The sequence below is a fragment of the Miscanthus floridulus genome, chromosome 4 (genome assembly GCF_019320115.1).
Source record: "Miscanthus floridulus cultivar M001 chromosome 4, ASM1932011v1, whole genome shotgun sequence".
Classification (NCBI taxonomy): domain Eukaryota; kingdom Viridiplantae; phylum Streptophyta; class Magnoliopsida; order Poales; family Poaceae; genus Miscanthus; species Miscanthus floridulus.
This window is the reverse complement of record NC_089583.1, coordinates 103,480,584-103,503,493: the sequence shown is the minus strand read 5'-3', so window position 1 is coordinate 103,503,493 and position 22,910 is coordinate 103,480,584. Positions and strand designations below refer to the sequence as shown.

General features: G+C 46.6%; 1 protein-coding gene across 2 annotated transcripts; it reads right to left on the bottom strand.

Annotated features, from left to right (window-relative positions):
- Positions 1-5,650: 5,650 nt before the first annotated feature.
- LOC136552409 (transcription factor GTE12-like) lies at positions 5,651-21,807 on the bottom strand. 2 transcript variants are annotated; one of them, XM_066543970.1, is made up of 11 exons: positions 21,517-21,807; positions 19,878-20,068; positions 19,341-19,630; positions 19,207-19,255; positions 19,067-19,113; positions 18,901-18,952; positions 18,767-18,820; positions 18,498-18,619; positions 18,317-18,383; positions 6,296-6,417; positions 5,651-6,208 (listed from the first exon to the last, which is right to left on the bottom strand). In XM_066543970.1, the coding sequence occupies exons 3-11, from the start codon at positions 19,584-19,586 to the stop codon at positions 5,939-5,941; spliced, it is 1,029 nt and encodes a 342-aa protein (XP_066400067.1). In that variant the 5' UTR covers positions 19,587-19,630; positions 19,878-20,068; positions 21,517-21,807; the 3' UTR covers positions 5,651-5,938. The 2 variants fall into 2 exon arrangements, with proteins under 2 accessions (XP_066400067.1, XP_066400065.1); XM_066543968.1 differs by having other exon boundaries at positions 19,341-20,068.
- Positions 21,808-22,910: the final 1,103 nt, after the last annotated feature.

Below are 22,910 nucleotides of genomic sequence, written 5' to 3'. Positions count from 1 at the left end.
GAGCACGGCGGCACCATGGCCGACAGTGGCGAGGCTTGAGACATCACTACCTGAGCTCAGCAGGCGGCACAGGTGTGAGCATGATGTGATAGAGAGCAAGGTGGAGCTACGGGCGCACGATCACTGGCCGTGGTGGAGAAGGCGCTGTGGATTTCGCCGGCGGGTGTGGTGGCGCGGTGAGGAGGGGAGCGAGTGCGCGCGGTGCTTGCGGAGAGGAGAAGCAGCGTGGGAGTGAGCGAGTGAGCGCACCCGCTACGGCAAGAATAGGCGGGCGTGTGGGCGCAGGCGCAGGCCGGCTGCGATGCGCGGCGGCGTCGATGGCGCATGGCCACCACGCGGCGGGCAAGCTCTGTCGCGGTCGGGCGCGGCGTGGCGCGTCAGCGGGCAGGCGCGCGCGGAGGCAGGCCAGGCGCGGCGCTGGGCTAGGCTAGGCCGAGGCGAGGCGTGCGGCGCGGCGTTGCGGGAGGCTGGCTGGGCCGGCTTCGGCCGTGGGCCAGAAGCGAGGCGGCGGCCCACGAAGGAGAAAAAGCCCTTTTTCATTTGTATTTTCAAGGAATTTTTAAATGCCAACTTTTAAACATTATTTTGAGCAAGAAAATGACATCTTTTGAAAATGTACCAAAAATGAAAGTTGATTAGAATTTAATTCTCTACAACTTTGCTTTTATGACCAAAGCCAAATTCTTTCTAGATTTTGAATTGTAAAATCAAAGTCCATGTTTAACTCAAAACCCTAATTTTCGGGAAATTACTTTGGAAGCAAAATTTTGAATTAATTTGAATACAAACCTTGCCCCAAAAATTGAACTAAACATTTCTAGATGATTTACCATGATAGCCAGACAAGTTTTACTAACCTAGCAAGAAAAATCAGGGCAAAACAATTCTAACAAAGGTATGCAACATTCAAGTTTCACAACATGTTTCATATGTTTCGAAGTAGTGTTTCAATTGTTATTTACATGATTAGGCATGTATGATTAGGATGCTTGATGATACATGATATGTATGATTTGTAGTGCCTAAATGCAGGCATAACACCGAGGTGTTACACTGATCCTCAGCGCCCGATCGTCGGGGTAGGTGGGGTCGATCGGGACAAGCTTGATGGCCTCTGCGGGCTCGAAAGTCCTGATGCGACGCTTGGAGTCGGGCGCCTCGCTACCGAGTTGGTCGAGGTTGACGATGAGGGTCTCAGCCTCCACGATAGCCTCAGCGTACTCGATGCACTCGACATCGCAGTTGTATGCATGCTCGTATGTGGACTCGATAGTGATGATGTCGTTGGGGCCCGACATCTTGAGCTTGAGGTACGTGTAGTTGGGGACCGCCATAAACTTGGTGTAGCACAGCCGCCCTAGGATGGCATGGTAGGTTCCCTTGAACCCAACCACCTTGAAGGTGAGGACCTCCTTGCGGTAGTTGGAGGGAGTACCAAAGCAGACGGGCACGTCGATGCGCCCGAGGGGCCACGTGCGTTTCCTCAGCACAATGCCGTGGAAAGGCACGGCGCCACCCCAGAGCTATGACTGGTCGAGCTCCAGGAGCCCTAGGGTGTTGGCGTAGAGGATATTGAGGCCACTGCCTCCATCCATCAATACCTTAGTGAGTCGGGTGTTGCCGATAATGGGGTCGACGACAAGTGGATACTGCCCGAGGTTCGGAACATAATCGGGATGGTCATCCTGGTCAAAGGTGATTGCCTCCCGAGACCAGTTGAGGTACCGGGGAGCGGCCACCTTCACCAAGAAGACCTCGTGGTGCTCCCTCTTCCGCTGTCGTGCCATGAGACACGCTAAAGGCCTGCCGAAGATCATGAAAGCATTGTGCACTTCGGGGAATCCGTCGTCCTTATCGTCGGTGCCCCTCCTTTTGGTATCATCGTCGGGGAGCCCGAGCTTGGTGTAGTAATGCCAGAGCATGGTGCATTCTTCAAGGGCATGCTTTACCGAGCCCTGGTGGTAAGGGCAGGGTTTCTTGAGCATATCATCGAAGAGCCCAGGGCCTCTGGGGCCTCAGGGATTTTTGCGCTCCATGGCCGCGACTAGGCCGACCTCGAGGACTTCCTGCTTCCCCTGGCACCCCTTTTTCTTCTTCTTGGGGAGGTGGGGAGCCAAGGCCCCGGGGGCCTCGTCCCTCCGCTTCCCCCTGGCGTCGTCGTTGAGGAAGATGGCCCCAACAGCCTCTTCGCCCGAGGTGAAGTTGGTGGCGATGTCGAGGAGTGCGGCCGCCGAGGTTGGCACGTTCTGGCCCAATTCTTAGACCAAGTCTCGGTAGGTGGTGCCAGAGAGGAAAGCCTGGACAATTTTTGAGTCACCAACGCTTGGCAACTCAGTGCATTTCTTGGAGAAGCACCGGATGAAGTCTCGAAGAGACTCGTTCGGGCCCTGGCGACAACTTTTGAGGTCCTAGGAGATCCCAGGGTGCACGTATGTGCCCTAAAAGTTCTCGACGAAGACCCTTACCAAGTCATGCCAGTCGTGGATCCTTGAGGGAGGGAGATGTTCAAGCCAGGCTTGCGCCGAGTCTGACAGGAACAACGGGAGGTTGCGGATGATGAGCAGGTCATCGTCCACGCCACTTAGCTGATAAGCCAGGCGGTAATCGGCCAGCCAAAGTTTAGGATTGGTCTCGCCGCTGTACTTCATGAGGTTGGCTGGTTGTCGAAACCGGGCCAGAAAATGCACAGCGCAGATGGCTCTGCTAAAGACTTGGGGACCAGGCGGCTCAGGGGAAGGACTGCGGTCTTCCCTGCTATCATAGCGGCCACCTCGATGTGGATGGTAGCCCTGGGCAGGCCCCTCATTATCGTGTCGCTGTCGCCTGCTGACCACCTCGTGGTCGCCCTGTGCCTCGCGTTGGTTGCCGAGATGGTCGTGTAGCAAGGGGACCATGTTGATCGTCGGTGCGCGAGTGGGTTTGGGGTGAGCCAAGGCCTCCCTATCCTACCGAGGCAGTGTCGTGGGAAGGTCCGAGGCACCTCCACGCCGTCGGGGGGCAGAACTCTCGGCCTGCTGCACCGCAGCGGTCTCGAGGAGATCCTAGAGCTCGCCGTGGACCTGTCGTCCCTCCGTGGTAGAGGGCTCGGGCATCGTTTGGACTAGCATTGCTGCAGCCACGATGTTCTGGTTAGCGCGATTAAAGATTGGGGGTTGCTCACCCCCTTCGTCGTCGTTGATGCGGTGGTGGATGTCGCGGGCCCTCTGCCGGGCTCCTCCGCCATCACCACAACCCTGCTGCTCCTGCTCGAGAGTGTCTCGGAGCTGCTGCAGAAGGAGTCAATCTTGCTCGACCTTGGCCTAAAGCTCATGGAGCTGCTCCTGGTCCGAGCGTCGAAGTTGTCTAAGGGCGAGGCTCTCATTCCGTGCTGCCGGTGGGACAACGCGTGAGGGTGTGGCATCACCCGCTCCCTAGCAAAGTGGGGTATGGTTGCTTGCCCCCTCGTCCTCATCGCCCGTGCTCGGCATCCTGAGTCCGACGTGGAAGCACTCACGAGTGGGATCGTAAGTGCCTTTGTTGTCGGAGTCAGAGTAGCCGAAGCAGTAGTCGCTCGTGGCTAGGAAGCGGCACATGGCTTTAGGGTTGCGAAGTCCAGAGAAGTCTGCTCCGGCCCATGCCTCGTCCTCCTCCGAGGAGTCAGTGTGGGTGTGAGTCGAAGTCGTGGTGCCAAAGTCGAGGGCGAAGCATTGGTGGCGTCCTGAGGGCTCTGCGTGAGCAGAAGTGTAGGCGGAAGCATAGGTGGTGGCGACATTTCTTAACCCGAAGGGGTACGGGGATGGTGCTATTGCCAGACTTTGCTCCACCAAAGTCGACTCCTCAGGAGGTGGCGGGGCCGAGCTTGATGACGGGGTGTCGTCGTACGCCACCGGCTCCTTTCCCTTGTCCAGGCTCAGGCTAGACAGGTCCCCGACCAGGGACCTTGTGCCAATAGCTGGGCGTGGGATATCAGTGGAGCGCGGCGTGTCGCCCTGAGTTCGTGTGGTGTCGAGGTGGCCCCGCTCGCGTCGTGCCTGGCGAGCGCGACGAGAGCGGCCGCCCGGGTGCCGCCTGCGCCTGGGCTGTGGGTGCGTGATGTCGTCATCGATCAGTGGGGCTCGAGGTGTGAGAAGTACCATATCGTACTCACATCCTATAGACATGAACTCTAGGCTCCCGAACTAGATCACCGTGTCGAGACGCAGTGGTCGTACGTGATCTGCCATCTAGAACTTGTTAGGGAGATGAAGCTGACACACAGAACCCCTACCTGGCGCGCCAACTGTCTGTGTTTCGGACTGGCGGGCCCTCAACCAACTAGTAAAAATGCACTGCGTGCCTCTAATCTTGGATGGTGATGCAAAGAGACACAAGGTTTATACTGGTTCAGGCAATGGGTGCCCTACGTCCAGTCTGAGATTATATTCCTTGCACCGAAATGCTCGTTGTAGGGGGTTACAAGCAAGGCGAGAGAGGGAGTTAGTCCCAGGTCTCTGCGTGGAGCGGTGTGAGTTGCTTGAGATGCTGATCTTAGGCAGCTGGGAAACGTGCGCGTTACAGAGTATCGGGCGTGTGTTCGTCTACCTCATGAACCCATCTATGCCTGAGTGTGTGAGAGCATGAGAGTAAGTCTGTCCTCCTATACGTGTTCGTCTGTCTCGTGTGCTCGGGTCCCCTAAAAATGGCCCCGGTCCCTCCCTTTTATAGTTGAAGGGGGGTCAGGGGTGATACATGTGTTCGCTATGCGGCGTCCTGTGAGCGGAGGTGGTGTTTCCGAGCCCTGTAGCTTGTCACTGTGGCGGTATGGTCGACGGAGCGGTCCTGTCCTTGATGCACTGGAGCAACGCGCCGTCCACGCCCGATCCTGTGCGACGTGGGAGCTCCAGTGATAGCCTGACGCAGGGCATGGCGGACGACGTGCCGGTTGCTGTGTGCTGATAGTGTAAAGAGTCGAGGCTCAGTTGGTGCCGAGGCCGAGCCATCATGGGGGGCTCGGCGGGCACGAATCCCGAGGTTGCCGAGACCCTGAAGTAGACTGCCGAGGCGTGGGGGGAGCAGTTGGTCTTATACACTGATTCCGAGGCTATAGTAACCCGGACCTGACTCCGCACGCCGCGTTGTCTCTGGAGCAGGAGTTAGGTAGCACAGCGTAGTACGGGCGCCGGTCGTGGGCACAGCACCGAGCATAGTGGCCGGTAACCCCTGCCCGGTCCTGTTCTGGACGGCATGGCTTCGATGTGACTGGCGTCAGTCGGCCACGCCGCTGTGTCGAGCCGTCGTTCGGCTGATATTGCGGGAGCGGTCGAACGCGCCGGGCGGACGTGACATCTTGTCCGAGAAGTTGGTCGAGGCGGGGGCGGCGGGGTTGTCTTGCCGAGCCGGCCTTGAGCAAGGCAGAGAATCGACGTCTCGTCCGAGGCTGTACGCGCGGGGCCTCGAACGAGACGGAGAATCGGTTCCCTGGCCAAGGCCTTTCGCGCGAGGCCTCGAGCGAGGCGGAAAATCAGTAGGCCGTCCGAGGCCTCTAGCGAGACAGAGAGTAGGTGGCTTCGAACGTGGCCGGGGTTTAGCCAATAGTTGTCCCTTGCTTTGATTCTGACAGGGTCTAAGCGATTTTTTCGATTGTTGCTTAGGGGACCCCTTCTCGTGGTACCCGACACGTATATAACTACAATATACATTGATATGTCACTATTCTTTTTTTTTGTATTTTTTTACAGAAGGTCCAGTTTAAATAGACCTGGAACATCTACAACATACATTAGCACATCTCCACATGACAACCACAAAACTGGCAGCAATGCTCAATTATTGTACTCCAACATACGCTAGACATTCTGGTGCAGCTAGGTTAGATGACACAGCAGACAACATGCATGAAGTCAAACTTCTTTTACTCCACTTATGAGGTTGCACAGTGCCACAGTGGTGGAATAGGTTACATCATAGAATGAGAGGTACACTATTGACAGCAGCTGATCTCTCCTTCCTCGACATCAGCATTCTGGGAGGTTGACACGCTGTCCTCCATTTCATGTTCGACCTCTTCCTCGATATCTTTCTTCATGAATAGGCCAAGTGCCTCCAGTGGGCTCCCTAAGCCCTGTGGCAACTCAATCCCATGGACAAAGTCTACGATTAATTTGCTTGGAGGATTCAATTGCCACTTTTGGCACAAGTTCTCCAGGTCCTTCAGAAAGTCGCTGTTGTCAATATCAACAGTCTTCTTCATCTACACGCAAGGAGAACAGCATGAATAACAATAATGGGGCATCAAGCATAGCATTTTTCAGGTAAGAAAATGATGAGCAGGAAGTACCATGTGCAGTGCCAGCCGTGCAGCCTTTCTTTCCTGCTCGCGCTTCCTCCTCATCTCTTCCTCTAGTTTTAATTGTGCAGCAGCTTCAGCAGCCTTTACCTGGGCCTCAATTCTTGCTTTCTCTGAAATTTGAAAATGAAGCCATGTAAGTTCAACATTCACAGAACATTGTGGACATAACTCTTGCCAAAATAGTTACAGAGTAGAGAAGTAACTAGCATAAGTAAAGCCGATAGGTAAATAGTGAAATAAATAACAGGAGTGAGAAAAAAAAAAGAAATGGCTCGATACACATATATGTAACATACTCCAATAAACCCCTTAAAACGCATTGTGCGCTTCACTGAGTTTGGAGAGGCATAAGCTATGCCCGGGACTATGGGAAGAAATCAACTAGCTGGAGCTACTGAAGGCATAAGGAAAGGTAAAAACAAGCATCCACACCAAATATAAGGTGAGCTAATAGTTTAAGGGATCAGGAGTCATGTTGATCAGCACATGAACTATGATCCAAATTGAAATTTCTTCTGAATCGATTTGAAAGCTTGGAGTTTGCCTGAGTAAATACCAAGGAATGTTATGTGGTGGGATTTGGACAAACATAAAGTCCCAACGAAGTACGTTGGGCTCATTAAGGACATGTACAACAATGTTGTGACTAGAGTTCGAACAAGTGATGGAGACACGGATGACTTCCCGATTAGGATAGGACTACATCAAGGGTCAGCTTTGAGCCCTTATTTGTTTGCCTTAGTGATGGATGAGGTCACAAGGGATATACAAGGGGACATCCCTTGGTGTATGCTTTTCACGGACGATGTAGTGCTAGTTGATGAAAGCCGAACAGGAGTGAATCAGAAACTGGAGTTATGGCGGGAGACTTTGGAGTCTAAAGGTTTTAGACTCAGTAGAACTAAAACTGAGTATATGAGATGTGACTTCGACACTACTATTCGGGAGGAGGAAGATATTAATTTGGAAGGTCAAGTAGTGCCTAGGAAGGATACCTTTCGATATTTAGGATCAATGCTACAGACAGACGGGGATATTGATGAAGATGTTAGCCATAGAATCAAAGCAGGGTGGATGAAGTGGTGGCAAGTATCTGGTGTCCTATGTGACAAACTGACAAAAGGGTACCACAGAAGCTAAAAGGCAAGTTTTATAGGACGGCGATTAGACCTGCTATGTTGTATGGTGCAGAATGTTGGCCTACGAAAAGACGACATGTTCAACAGATAAGTGTCGTGAAAATACGTATGTTGCGTTGGATTTGCGGTCATATAAGAAGGGATCGAGTTCGGAACGATGATATACGTGATAGATTAGGGGTAGCACCAATTGAAGAAAAATTTGTCCAACACCGGTTGAGATGGTTTGGACATGTCCAACGGAGACTTCCAGAGGCACCGGTGCGTAGTGGAATCGTAAGCCAGGAGAGTAACGTGAAGAGAGGCAGAGGAAGACCGAAGTTGACTTGGGTAGAGGCAATAAAAGGAGACTTGAAAGGATGGAATATACAAGACTTAGCCTTAGATAGGAGTGCTCGGAAGACAGCTATTCACGTGCCTGAACCTTGATTGCTTCTGCTGGGTTTCAACTCTAGCCTACCCCAACTTGTTTGGGACTTAAAGGCTTTGTTGTTGTTGTTGTGGAGTTTGCCTGAGTATTTTTTTTTTAAATGAAGTTTGCTGGCATCTAGGGTATAACGAATTGCCATGAACAGGAAATGGCAGGGATTGAAAGATAGCAATAAAAGTCTATTATTCTTTGCTTCCTTTGGTAAGGATCCATTATTGTTACTTGTCATAACTCATAATGAATGTTCATATAGTTGCCCTGACCTGCATTAGGCCACCATCTTGAATTTACACAAATGCAGTTCACAAGGCATATGCTTTTCGCGGACGATGTAGTGCTAGTTGATGAAAGTCGGACAGGAGTGAATCAGAAGCTGGAGTTATGGCGGGAGACTATGGAGTCCAAAGGTTTTAGACTCAGTAGAACTAAAACTGAGTATATGAGATGTGACTTCGGCACTACTACTCGGGAGGAGGAAGATATTAGTTTGGAAGGTCAAGTAGTGCCTAAAAAGGATACCTTTCGATATTTAGGATCAATGCTACAGAGAGACGGGGATATTGATGAAGATGTTAGCCATAGAATCAAAGCAGGGTGGATGAAGTGCCGCCAAGCATCTGGTGTCCTATGTGACAAAAGGGTACCACATAAGCTAAAAGGAAAGTTTTATAGGACGACGATTAGACCTGCTATGTTGTATGGTGCAGAATATTGGCCTACGAAAAGACAACATGTTCAACAGATAAGTGTCGCGGAAATGCATATGTTGCGTTGGATTTGCGGTCATACAAGAAGGGATCGAGTTCAGAATGATGATATACATGATAGATTAGGGGTAGCACAAATTGAAGAAAAGCTTGTCCAACACCGGTTAAGATGGTTTGGACATGTCCAACGGAGACCTCCAGAGGCACCGGTGCATAGTGGAATCCTAAGCCAGGATAGTAACGTGAAGAGAGGCAGAGAAAGACCGAAGTTGACTTGGGTAGAGGCAATAAAAGGAGACTTAAAAGGATGGAATATACCCAAAGACTTAGCCTTAGATAGGAGTGCTTGGAAGACAACTATTCACGTGCCTAAACCTTGATTGCTTCTGCTAGGTTTCAACTCTAGCCAACCCCAACTTGTTTGGGACTTAAAGGCTTTGTTGTTGTTGTTGTTGCAGTTAACAAGGCGTCTTAGCAAGCCTAGGACCATGAGGCTTCTTGAGTCTTGACACATGTCTTTATTTAGACTGTGACACGTGTAACCTCTATGGCTCACCATTACAAAAGGAAAATCTTCGTGTCCAGGCAAGAAAGAGAGATCTTAGAACTGAAAGGTTTCAGGCTTATGTTGTCCTGACGTGGAAAATGAGATGGCATTGGCCTCGTATGTCATGCTTCTCTCTTCTCTCTCTTCCACGATGACCCACCCTGTCATTTCTTTCTTCTCCCTTCTTCCTTCCCACAGTACCACTTTGTGGGCCTCCATGGCAACAGATGGATGTCTGTCTGCTCAAGCACCAAATCATGCACTGAGCGGGAAAGCGAGTAGGCAACACTCCAGATCTGGCAGCGTGGTGAATGTGGAACAGACAGCTTTTTTGCAACGCGATTATGCAAGTGTGAAGGATGGGAGAGACATGATGGGTAGAGACCAGGGGGGTACTTGGGGCAGCAACAAGCCCGAGTAAGTGTGAAAGAGACAATAGAGAGAATAAATATAGGAACAGTAAGTGTTATCATAGCCACACATAATGTGACCATGTCAGCGAAACAGACTCCAAAACTAGCTTTGGGGGCCATTTAGATGAGTATTTAATAATCAGATGATAGATACCTAGTTTATACTCAAAGGGATTAAGCCACATCATTTTACCATGTCACTAAAATCACCTCCAAAACCAACCTTGAGGTCCTTCAGATAGTATTGGGGATATTCGAGTGCCCGATAATACCTGAGGTTATACTCGAAAGGGGTAAGTAGACGAACCTTAATACCTGCCAGGGCTAATATCTTGTTGTTCACTTGTAAGCTACCAAACTTACTTCAAACAAGGTTTAATCGTTCTACTCGATAGCAAAAGAGACCACCTATTGAGCAAAGGCATCAAACAAGGTCACATGAGCACAAGTTTCATCAAATTCATGATCACTCTCTCTAAAACCCCCATGTGCAAGCCTTGTAACACCCAACAGTGTCATAAAAACATATCGACCTACTTACACGTGATGGGAGAAACACATGCAAGGTTCCTTAGCAGCAGCAACATTAGAAGCAGCAAGCTTTCATTCAAGGAGTTGCATATGTAGCACACGATAAGATGTGGTCTAAGAAATTATAAGGAAGGAAATAGCAACCATGAGTCCTAACTGACCAGCATAAGCATAATGGGGCAATTTTGAAACAGAGGCTCCTTGAGAGTTAGGAGTAGTAGGCTAGTAGGAACATGACATCACATCACAAAAGGTAAAAAGCAGAAGTGAAGAAACAGACGATAAAGGACTACAGGAAAGAGAAGATGAAGAATGGCTCATGACAAGGAGACGTACAAGTCAGAGTAAAAAATTGTGGGAATCATGATCTACAATGGTGCAAATAGAATGGATGAGCTGCATAGTAAGTACAGGCACAAGAAAAAGAGAGGCCAAAAACATACTACATTGAGGATCTACCAAGGACAGACAATTTTTCACAAACTCAGTGAAATGAGGAAGTCGTAGAGGTGAGAGCATCTCTAGCTTCACAACTTTAAAGGCAAAACACACACAAGTGTGCACCATGACCAATAAAGACAAAGCTATGCCACATGACAATCAGTTACCCAGATAACTCCTGAAGAAAGAAACTATTTAAGAAGGGGTGCCACATGCACTAAAAGCAAAGGGCATCACTTCATGGAATCTGGAGCTTGTAGTGGAACGGGTAATCTATATCTATGTCTATATCTACATCCACATATCTTATAAAAACAAACCTCACTAGCTTTCTCTCACACCACACAAGCTATCCACGTCATCTCCACTAAAATGCTGAATCACCCCCAACCAGCTTTCTATCTCAACATGCAAGCTAACCACATCATCCCCACTAAATGTCATATTATGTCTCACTAATTTTCAATCTTTTCATGCAAGCTATCCATAGCATCTCCCACTATGTGTTACTATTTCCAATCTCTAAAAAATACAAGGCATCCAAATAATGCCGTTTGTTTTGACGTTCCATCATCTTATAAGCTTTATTATCTCCACATGCAAGCTATTCACCTCATCCCCCACTAAATGCCATATCATTTTCCCACTAGCTTTCAATCTCAACATGCAAGCTATCAACATCATCCCCACTAAGAGCAACTCCAGCAGGAGTCCCCAAATCAGGGCCCCAACTTTTGATTTGAGGAGTCCCCAAATCAGGGCCCCTACTTTTGATTTGAGGCCTCCCCCTACTCTTGAGGGTTTTTTTGTTTTTTTGTTTTTTGTTTTGCATCTACTCCAGCAGCCCTCAAATCCATTCCAGTAGACACTGGCATATAGAACCCACTCGTCCTTCGGCCATATCTACCATGCCACCATGGGTACAAGAGAGGAGGGGGAGGAGCACCAGAGATGGCATGGTGAGGGCAAGGAGCATCGAAGACCGCACGGGGAGGGGAGCCACGGCGGGGTCAACTTCCTCAGGCGATGGAACAAGCAACGGGAGGTGAGCCGCGCTAGGCTGAGGAGCTTCACCGGGGAGGGAAATAGGGCGTCGGCGCGAGAGTCAGGACAAAAAGAGAGACTGGAAAAAAATCCTAAGTAGGGAGCTCCTATGCACCCTGGGAGATTAGACTGAGAGAAGAGATTTGGAGGCCTCCATAAAGTAGGGACTTGAGTTGGGAGTTAGGGCCCTGTAGCTCTGGCACCAAAAAGTAGAGTAGAAGCCCTGTTTAGGGTCCCTGTTGGAGATGCTATGATGTGGTTCTTTTTCTCCGGCCGGAGGCAACGGATATTGCTGTCATAATGAACATCCTCCAACTTTTTGGTGATGCTTCAGGTCTCAAAACCAATTTGCAGAAAAGCAATGTGTTACCAATCAGGTGTGGGCATACAGAACTGGCCTTGGTACAGGAACTTCTCCCCTGTGCGCTCATGGATTTTCCCTGCAAATATTTGGGGTTGCCTCTCTCTCTCAAGAAGTTAACTAAGGAACAAATCCAACCTACTATAGATAGAATAGCTGATCGGCTTCCGGGATGGAAAGCAGACCTCATGACACGGGCAGGACGAAGGATTCACGTGCAGTTTGTCCTCACAGCCATGCTTATTTATTTGGCAATGGCAGTTGATTTCCCACCATGGGCAATTAAAGCCGTGGACAAACTGCGGAAAAGTTTTCTTTGGAGGGGCCGCAAAGATGCTCGTGGAGGACACCGTCTTGTGGCTTGGGGAAAGGTTACCCGTCCACTTGAACTAGGTGGGCTTGGCATTTCTGACCTCAAGCATCTTTGTTGGGCACTAAGGATGAGATGGGTTTGGTTGAAAAAAACTGAACCTCATCGCCCATGGGCAGCCCTTCCTATTCAGATCCCGGGCCAAGTTTATGCCTTCTTCTCGATAGCCGTTATATCGGAAGTGGGCAATGGGAATCACACTTTGTTCTGGACTGATCGTTGGATCCATGGACAGTGTATCGCTGACCTTGCACCGAGACTACTCGAAGCCATCCCGAAGAGAAGGGTGAAGCAACGTACGGTACAGGAAGCTCTTACTGGTCGCAGCTGGGTTTTGGATATTAAGGGAGCCCGCACTGTAGGTGTTATTGTCGACTTCCTCCATCTCTGGGAATTGCTGTACAATTTTGAGTTAGAGCCTGATGTTGAAGATGTCCACATATGGCGTTTCTCTGCTAGTGGGAAATACTCAGCCAAGTCTGCCTAGAGGGTTTCTTCCAGGGATCTACTGAGTTTGGTCCATACGAGAGGATTTGGAGAACCTGGGCACCGCCCAAATGTTGTTTTTTTCTTTGGTTGGTGGCCCACAATCGGTGCTGGACAGCAGATCGCCTTGCGTGTCGTGGGCTGCCTCATCCTGTGCAGTGCCCTCTCTGTGATCAGGAGGATGAGACTATCAACCACCTCCTAGTCTCCTGTGTCTTTGCTAGACAATTTTGGTATCTCCTTTTGAGACAGGTCGGCCTACACTCCTTGTCACCACAGCCTTCTGATTCTTCCTTTGATATATGGTGGGAAAAGGCTATTCGAGCAACAAGTGGATTAATGCAAAAAGGTCTCAACTCTCTTATTGTGCTTGGTGCTTGGACTCTTTGGAATCACCGGAATCGTTGCGTTTTTTATGGAATTACCCCCAACCTTGGACGAGCTCTCTCCCTTGCTGGAGAAGAGCGCCGGTTGTGGAGTGTAGCAGGAGCCAAGGGTCTATCCTCCTTGACAGCCCCTCTCTTTGGTAGTTAGCTTAGTGATAGTGTTTGGTCGCCTTTTGTCCTTGTCAGGCGCGAATGTTATTTGTGTGGGGTTGTGTGTGGTGTGTGTTGTAGGGCTCTAGCCCCTTTCTTTCTTCTTAATATAATGATGCGCAGCTCTCCTGCGTTTTCGAAAAAAACATCTCCCACTACCTTTCAATCTCTTCATGCAAGCTATCCATGTCATCCTCCATATGTGTTACTATTTTCAATCTATCAGTCAAAAAATATAAGGCATACAAATAATGCTATTTGTTTTGTTGTTCCATCAACTTATAATTTGATCTAATATTCTATTATTTTTTTGTTGGATTCTTTCATTACCTTTCCCAATTTTGACCAGAACCGATACAATAACATGGGTCCAACTCATACATGCAATGGCTTTAGTTCTAAGAAAGTCTCGTAAACAAGCGAGGTATCCTTCTAGTTTTCCAAATTGTCGCCTCATGCAATACCACATATGATTTGTTATGATGTGGAGAGAGGGATGTGAGATAAACATGTCATTTCACAAAGCAACAATTTGATAAGTTAAATTTTATGACTACGGGATTATTCCAGCATCTTGTACCAATTGTCATTAAAATGCAACACCCTTTTTCTCTGCACAAATTAAGGATTACATAGTACTCCCTCCGTCCAGGAAAGTGCAATTCTAGCATAGTATGGAGTCAAATAATTTTGAGTTTGACCAAGTTTATACAAAAGTATCAATATTTTATTTCATGATACCAAATAAGTGTCATTAGATTTATCATTAACTATATTTTCATAGCATACATATTTGTGTTGTAAATGTTGATATTTTTTCTATAATCTCGGTCAAAATTTAGAAAGTTTGACCAAGGATAGAGCTAGAATTGCATCCTTTTTCTGGACAGAGGTAGTACAATATTACATGCCAATATGGTATGGCATGAAGAAGTGGTAAAATGGCAGTGCACTAGCTAAGCAGAACATGATAGGCAAGACTGGATGAAGGTTGGTCATCCATTGCGATACTCCAATTGGGGTGACAGTCACTGTTGTGTGCTTTCATCACGAAGTTCAACATTACAAGGTACCTACATTTGTTCGCTTAGTTGGTGATAACCAGTTAACCACCAAACAAGTTGGCAGGTCTATCCATTCTGACAAAGGCATATGAAGAATTGAAGATGATTCTCAAAGTTCATCAACACAACCAGTGCCTATGAACACAATCATATGTACTCTAGCAATACATGTAGGATCACCCATTCAACACCTCTTGCAGCTTGCTTTATTCTCATCAAGTTTTGCCCGTGTTTCTTACAGTAGATATGGAGCTACAAATCTATAATCGAGGATCTTTTCCGATCTTTGTACTCTGGTTTCAATGATCAATCTACTTGAATTCTCAAAGAAAAAAAGAAGAGGTACTAGCATGAGAGCGTTCAGGCAGCTATTGGCTCACCTAGAGATAGCAATGGGCCACGTTTCCTGATTCCCCATGGGGGATTCCCCTATTAGAACAAGGCTAATAATACAGCCTTTAGCTCACTGTATGTATCCTTACAGCCCATTTATTAGCCAACTCATATAGTAGTTGGTTTACTTATAGCCCATCCCTTCCTCTCACACAGTTTCTTGGTTCCTGTGCTTCAGCTGGCTGCAAACCGACAGCCCACCTTTCTTCTCTCTCCTCCTTTCACCTCAGCATACAGCCTACTAACAGCCTTCTATTATACTTGCTCTCAGGGGACAGGGATGGTTGTAATTTCATCCCCACGGGGATATTAACAGGGAGAAGTTTCCCCCGTCGGGTATCATGGAGACGGGGACGGTTCCCTATTCCCCGTCCCCATTTCCCCATTCCCCACGTAGTATTTAATTTCTATGAATTGGCCCAAGTAAACATCTATAGTGTTCCCCACTAACTAATACTCCTCCGTCCCAGAAAGAATGAAATTTTAGATCAGTGCTACGTTAAATTCTGTCAAGTTTGACCAAATATATATAAAAAATACTAATATTTATCGCACTAAATAGATAACATTAGATTCATCATGAAACATATTTTCATAATATACTTATTCGGTGTCATAAACATTAATATTTTTACCTATATATTTGGTCAAATTTTAGGCACAAAAACCGAGAATGCATCTAAAATTGAATTCTTTTTGGGGCGGAGGTACTAGGCCCATCCAGCCACTAAGCCCTAACAAGCTAACTGCTACCCTTCAAGTAGGTATCGAAGCTCACCAATTTGACCAAAAATTCCAAAATAACACACGCCACAGCTGCCGGAATGATTTTCGCTCCCAGGTAGGTGCAACTTCCTGCCAATCTGCCCCTCTCGCAATACCACTGCTTGAACCTCATAGGTTCCTCCTAGATCCACCCCTCGCCTTGCATCTTCTCGGCGCAGAGGCACCAGAGCACGGGGGGCGCTGGGGTGGTGGCACGCGGTTGCCCATGTCATCATCAAGCTGAAGACCGTCCCATTCAATTGCAACAAATCCATGGAGGGGTGGCGATGGGCTTCCAAGCTAGCGGGTTGCTGCTTGGCTGCCCATTGAGCGGCTTGGGTGCCGATGAAAGGTGAACTCCTGGCCTCCTATGGTGATTGAGTGTTTCATAGTCACGGGGACGGGGACCCTGTCGGGCACAAATAATCGGGCGGGGGCGGGGATAGGGAGGGAACTCTCCTACCAGCTTTAACGGGGACGGGGACGAGGACGGGGAAATTTTATCTCCGCTGGGATGAGGATGGCGACTCATTCCCCGACGAGGGAATTCCCTGTTGCCATCTCTAGGTTCACCAAAGTCAACAAGCACAGGATCATCACATATAAAAGATAGCATCTTGGCTAATCAAAATGGTAGAAATGATTGTCTGAGGTCATTAACTGTCTAAGGTGCAGCAACAGCACAATCAAGCAAGGCACTATTCCTGACGGTGAATGAGCAACAAAGAATAAAAGATCGGTGGAAGCTGTTCGGCTGATGGTTTTTTGTGGCTGATAAGCCGGCTGATGCTGTTTTGTTGTGAGAGAAAAACATGTACCATGGCTGATAAGCCAGGCTGATACGTTCAAGCGAACAGGGATGGAGAGAAATTTTGGGTTCAAGCCCAATCCAATCGTCCAGTTTATAGGAACTGAGCTTAGTTCAACTGTGCGGGTGCACACATCAACATGTAGGTCTGAGTTCTCTTTACCTTGCATCTAGATGCCATTTTCTTCTTATTTACAAAGCCACCTAGTTCCTCCAGGTTTGTCAAACTATTTTATACATATACCAGGGCAAGAAAAGGCATAAATGCCCCCAATATAGTATACATGCATCTAACAAAATCTCAGTGAACACTACACAAGCCTAAACCGACAAGATAGATACTTCCAAAAAAAATTCCCACAGTTTTTGAAGAGGAATTCAGGTCACCCATAATATATTTAGGACTTGTAACTCATTAGCATTCACAAACGAATAGCGATAGCTTCAGGAGTGAAGGTTCTATACCTTCACAAACTGGCAAAGCCCTAACTACATTAATAACCATTAAGTAAAGGCCAAATAAAGTATTCCTAACAAATTGGCAGTGAAATTTCATTAATATAAAGTGTTAACCGCCAACAAAAAACTCTCCAAATTAACCATTTAAAAAAAAACCATAAGCTCACCTCTCTATCTATCACGTTCACCTTCTTAAGCAAAAAGCTACATCACTCTAACATGCCACGTGATATGGATTTGGTTGGGATAGTATGAAGAATCGGCTAGTCACCCTCCACTTAGAGTATCTGATTGCTTTTACGGTTCTTCTTCTCTCTCTTCTCTTTTATATATGACTTATATCACCCCTAAGCAAAAATCCTAAACGAATCAATCTATTTAATTATCTCTTTCCTAACAAACCAACTAACCTAATATATTCCTTGGTATTGTTACGTGTATCGTTAGACGTCTTGCCGTACTGGTGGGCGAGGCCTAGGGCTGGCCCACTACTATCACGAGTAACTAATCTCAAACCAGGTCCTGTTGATAGCACTAATCGCGAAGAGATTGCTAAAATAACCTATGGTACTTCAGTTGCAAACCAGGCAATGATTAAGCTGATTGCTGCCAGTAGCTAGAGAAAGTTGGGTCAAAATAAATCTATGTATAATCTATTTTATGCTTTTTTCGAGAATGCTGCCACTCGGACTCGAACCGAGACGCATGAGCACTGCTTTCTACAAGCAGCGTGTCTACCATTTTCACCATGGCAGCTGACTCGAAATAAGAGGTAACTTTAAATAAGGTAAATGCTATTTTCTCAAGAAAATGGTCAAGATTGGAGATTCATTAGAATTTAGGAACATCATCGCTCAAACTGGCATCACATGATACTACATATCGTACCTGCGCTTGGCACTATATTGAACACTGGGCACACATGGCACTTAGGGCCCTGGTTTAATAGGCAAGAATTTGGTCTAATCCCTCAAACTGGCATAAAAGAGTGTTTGTTTTCCTTCATAATCCAAAGGGGGGACCCATCTATCCACACAAACACGCACTGTTGGGATCATTGTTTACACATAACTTTTAGGGTGTTTGGTTTGAAGAATCGCTCCATCCTAGATGAGGTACCGGTGGTGCATCATGGGTCCATTCCTCAAATTTGGTGCAATTCCATTCCTCAAACTAGTACTACTTATTAGTTTGTGAGGAATGAGGTGATGATGGATCAACCCATTCCATTCCACAACCAAACAAAAAAGTGAGGAATGAGTAGATGATGGACTCACTCATTCCTCAAACCAAACACCCTATTTATGAAGCAAGAGATGTAATGCAAAGTTTGGGGCACTGAGTAGCACAGCAGGTTCACCAACAAGTAACTCTCCCATTTTTTTTAAAAAAAGTACAGTACTAGTGAGAGCTCTTCGTCATGAAAACTAAGGCAAAGTTGAAATGGACAAACTTGGCAGAGGCAATTAAACAGAAAAGCACATATAGCGTCAGAAAATTGGGGCGAGTTCCTACCTTCTTGCTGCCTTTTTTCCAGCCTCTCTTTTTCCAACTGCAACTTTGCAAGGTCTATTTCCTTACCCTAGAAAAATAAAAACAGCATTCAGTAAGAGATATACAAGGTTGTCTTCTCAAAAGGAATAGCTTTCAGTATCCATCTCGCAAGAAAAAAAAAGTATGTAACCAGAAATATTACATGATCCAGAAGTGCATTTTGTTGTGCCTTAACGATTGTTCCAGCAAAACGCCTCTTGAGCATTGCTATACGGAGGGCTTTACTCGGCGACAAAGGTTCAATGTGTAAATAACTTTCCTCCCCTAGAAGACATCAGTACATCATAAGATCCACTACATTAGCAAACTATGTCTGGAAAATAGTACCTTAAATTCCTAGATGTTATAACTATAAAGTAAGAATGTATAACTTAAACATAAGCAGGCACTCAAATATATGATGATGACTACCTTGCTCAGAGGAAATAGGAGGTGAAGAAGAATTACAAGACAGTGACTCGTTTCCTAAGGTCACAAGCAAAGCTTGTTAGCTAATTGATAACATGATATGGCATCATAAAATTAGGTTGAAATCATCAACATACCATTTGATAAATTGCTGTTCTCATTTGATTGTATGATTGATATTTTATCCTCCTGAAGATAGAATTATAGAAGATATTGCATAAGAGGGATAATGTACAATCAGCTACTGGTGACACTAGCAGATCAAGATAATTACAAGTAAGAAAAAGGAATTCTAGCCCAAACCTTTGTGCAAGAGAGTGAATTATCTAAAGAGCACTCTTGACTACCAGCTGCATGGAAGGACAAAAAAAGAAAGAAAGAGCAAACCATTAACAATCCTCGAGTAGACAGGCTATGGTGACAATCAAATCATCCAATCAAACCTTTGAGAGGGGTATTATCAGACCCTCGCACAAAAAATCTAATTTTTACCTGTGCAAACAGCAGATAGCAATACATTAAAACGATATTGTCATAAAAAAGAATCATAGAGCAAAAAGGCATATGATTATCCTACTTTGGAGGACATTGCATTTATTGATTGCTCCTTTGCTAGTGAATTTGAGCATGTGACCGACCCTCTAGGGATTGCAGACTTCAAGTTTATGGCAGCTTGAGCCTTTACTGCCTTCATTGGTGGTTGTTCTTGTATTTGGTTCCTGCCGCTCCATTTTCTTACCACTGATCTCCATTCTGAGTCAAATATTCTATTCAACTGTTCAGCAACTGCATGGACATCATTTCCTGGAGGATTATACTTCATTGCATTTGAGAATGTAAGCCTCACATCTGCTGCAAATTCACTGGCTGTAACATATTGCTTGTTTGTGAGTTTCTTCTTAACAGTGCCCAAGTCCATTGGGTTGCGGATAACATCAAAGTAATCAGGAATCCCATAAAGAATAGGGTCAACTGGTTTATGAAAAAGCCAACCACCTTTGTGATCCATGAGCTTCTTCAGAATTTTCCCACACAGCCTTGTCTTGCTAACATTCATGATTTCAGCCATGTTCTTACAGAGTGACTGGTGCTCAAATATAGAATATGATGTCACCTCAGTTTATTTTTCGAGTGTTTACTTCTCTGAACCTCAGAATCTGTACTATGGCAGACTGATTCACGTCTTATACAAACTGCCTTCCTCGTTTCACTCTTGCGATCTTGGCATACCTGGTAAGAATCTTTCTGGTTTTGATAACTTCAGACTTCTCAATACCTCTCAGACAGCCACACAACGCGCCAGGGCTGGAAACACAAGATTCATATAGAAGAATATATAACATGCACAAAAAGAAGGTAGGTCCAAAAAAGGAAAAACAGCAGAACCACAACAGAAATTGCTTATGCAATTCATTTTAAACAGTTGTTGTTTCACAAAACTTTTGACAGAGTGACAGTAAAAATTGCATGGCAACAACTATACTGCCCATGCAGTGACCAGCCAAATGATACAGAACAATAGGATATAAGCGTTTTTGTCTTGCACATTTCATTGAAACAGCTTGTCAATACTCCCAATAGGATATTTAATACTTCTAAGCAATGATCATACTTCATATATGGTTTTCAAAGAGTGGAAGTCCATATGCCACCTTATTTCCTTTGTTTCCATCATGTTGCTAAGTATATATTAAATTTACTTAACATGGGAGTGGTAGCAATCTAAAAGTGGTCCATGCACGATGTTAAACATTTTTTCAAGAGAGAATTCCCATACCTGAACTCCAAACAAGAACTCCTTATCCCCAAAAGGGGAAACATAGTAGCATTCTTATTTTCAAAACAGGTTTTCCAGTTTAGAATAAGTTCTAACACCATGATGTCCATGAACAATGATCATGTGAACTAAGGATCAAGATAGCCAGCACAAATGGCATGCTTCAAGGGCTAATGGCTGTTTTCTCCGAAGCATGCGTCACATGCTATGCACCCTTTTTGCAGTAGCCACACACTATATATCAAGTAGCACTATGAAAGCACAATCTCTTTTCATTATCTGGCATGCCTTCTTTCGGCGGTATGGTTTATACCATGTAAATCTAAGTTCCATATGGTAACTTTCGAGATTATATTGTATGTCGCCAATACCAACAATGCATAGTGTGTTCAAATATTTTTGTTTCACATAGTAGTAGCATTATTACAATGGTCCAATATTCCATTGGAACTACCACACCGAGTCACCATAAGTGAAACTAACCATGCAGGAGGACCATGCAAAACAAAAGCATGTCTAATGGTCTTTTGCATTGAAGGTGACCAACGGTCAAACAACCAAATTCTGTTTTTTTTTTTCATTTTCCACATCAATTTCTGCGATTTGTGCCAGGGACTACCCACAGATCAATCAAGGAACCAAGTAGCATGGCGATTCACATGAACATAACTACAAGGCCAAACCATCACACAAGAAACCACAGGCATGGGCATGCAGTCACCTAAACCTAGCTCGATAAGCCCAATGTCCACCTGTCGGCTGTGGCACATACCACCTCATACAACGAACACAAATCCTACAAGCCCCAATTAAGCCTAACTGCCTATCGCCCAATTATTAAATCCAATAGACGGAAAGCGTGCAGCAGCTCGAAGCAAAGCCCATGGAAGCTTTAAAACCCTAGGGGCAGGGTCAATCGACCCCGCGACAGCGCCTATGGTCCCCTCACGATTGGGGCAAGGAGAGAAGAACCAACCTGGTGCCCGCTCTGCCGTCCCAGAGAGCACGGGCTGCCGGACGAGGCCTGCCCGAATCCTCAGCCCCCGTGGGGTCGGGCGGCCCCTCCCTCCTTCTTCGCGTACCCACGACCCCCACAGATCCCACAGAGGCGCGGGGTAAGTCGTAGATACGCGCGCGCCAACAGATACGCCGCCCCAGCAGCAGCAGCAGCTCCGCTGCCGCAGGTCCGGCTTGATCTTCACCGGCGAGCGAGCAGCGGCGGGGAAGGTGGGGGGAAGGGGAAGGGGAACATGGGCTGCGGACGCTAGGGGTTTTAAAGCATCTCTACCGGTCCTCCCGTACATCTAAAAAAAAATGGTATTAGGGTACAGAAATGCTATACAACCCATGTGTTTTAGCATTAAAAATTACATACATTTTTTTTATATCTATGACGTCTAGAGTCCACATGTTATAACCGACGTGTACAGAGGCACCACGCTCGTGCCTCCCTGGCCTGCTGCTCGCGCTGCTTCCCTGCTACTGCTTGCTGCCCCGCGTGGCCCGCAGTCCTCCCAGTCGACGACGGACGAGGCGCAACTGCTGCTCCAGATCAAACGCGCATGGGGCGACCCGCCCTTGCTCGCCGGATGGAACGCCTTGGCCGCGGGCGCACGTTGCGCGTGGCCATATATGACGTCTAGGGCCCGCGTCGACCATGGCAGTGACGGTGGCGGCGGTGACGACGGCAATGGCGGCAGCGGATCCGGCTCCAGGTAGGCCTCTCCTCCTCCTCCATTGTGATATGTGATTTGTCTTTCTATAGAAAAAAATTGTTTCTTGTGATTTGTGATCTTTGGATCTGTGACCTTGTGATTTGTGATTGTCTAGATGTAGAAAAAGGCTGGAGGCTGGAGGTAGAAGAAGGATGAAAACTGTTGGATCTTAATCCTATGGTACAAAAAAAATCATATGTTGAAACTACATAAAACGCATGGTTGTGTAGTAGACAAACTCTAGGATAACCTAATATCACTTTCTACATTTATTAGGCTAAAAAGATAGTATTGAGTTGTCCAATATAACTTTCTAAATTTATTGGATGAGATGTTGCAGCAGTATCCAATAATTTCTCCAATACTTATATAAAAGGTGGATACCACAAGAGTTTAAGAGAAAATATAGCTCAAAAGTGCTAGTTGGGATAATCCTATAGTTTTGAGAGAATTGTATCTCCCCTTTTCTAAGGAAGATGAGAAAAAAAATTAGGACGGTCCACGCGCTTCGCTGCGCGCGCAGGTTGGGTACCAACCATTTACATAATGTTTGAGAAAAAAATAATATACCAATAGGTGAATCAAGAGTATAAATACATTACTTTGCCTTTTCCTTGTACAAAACATTCAGGAAAGACTCTTGAAAATCGGCAAC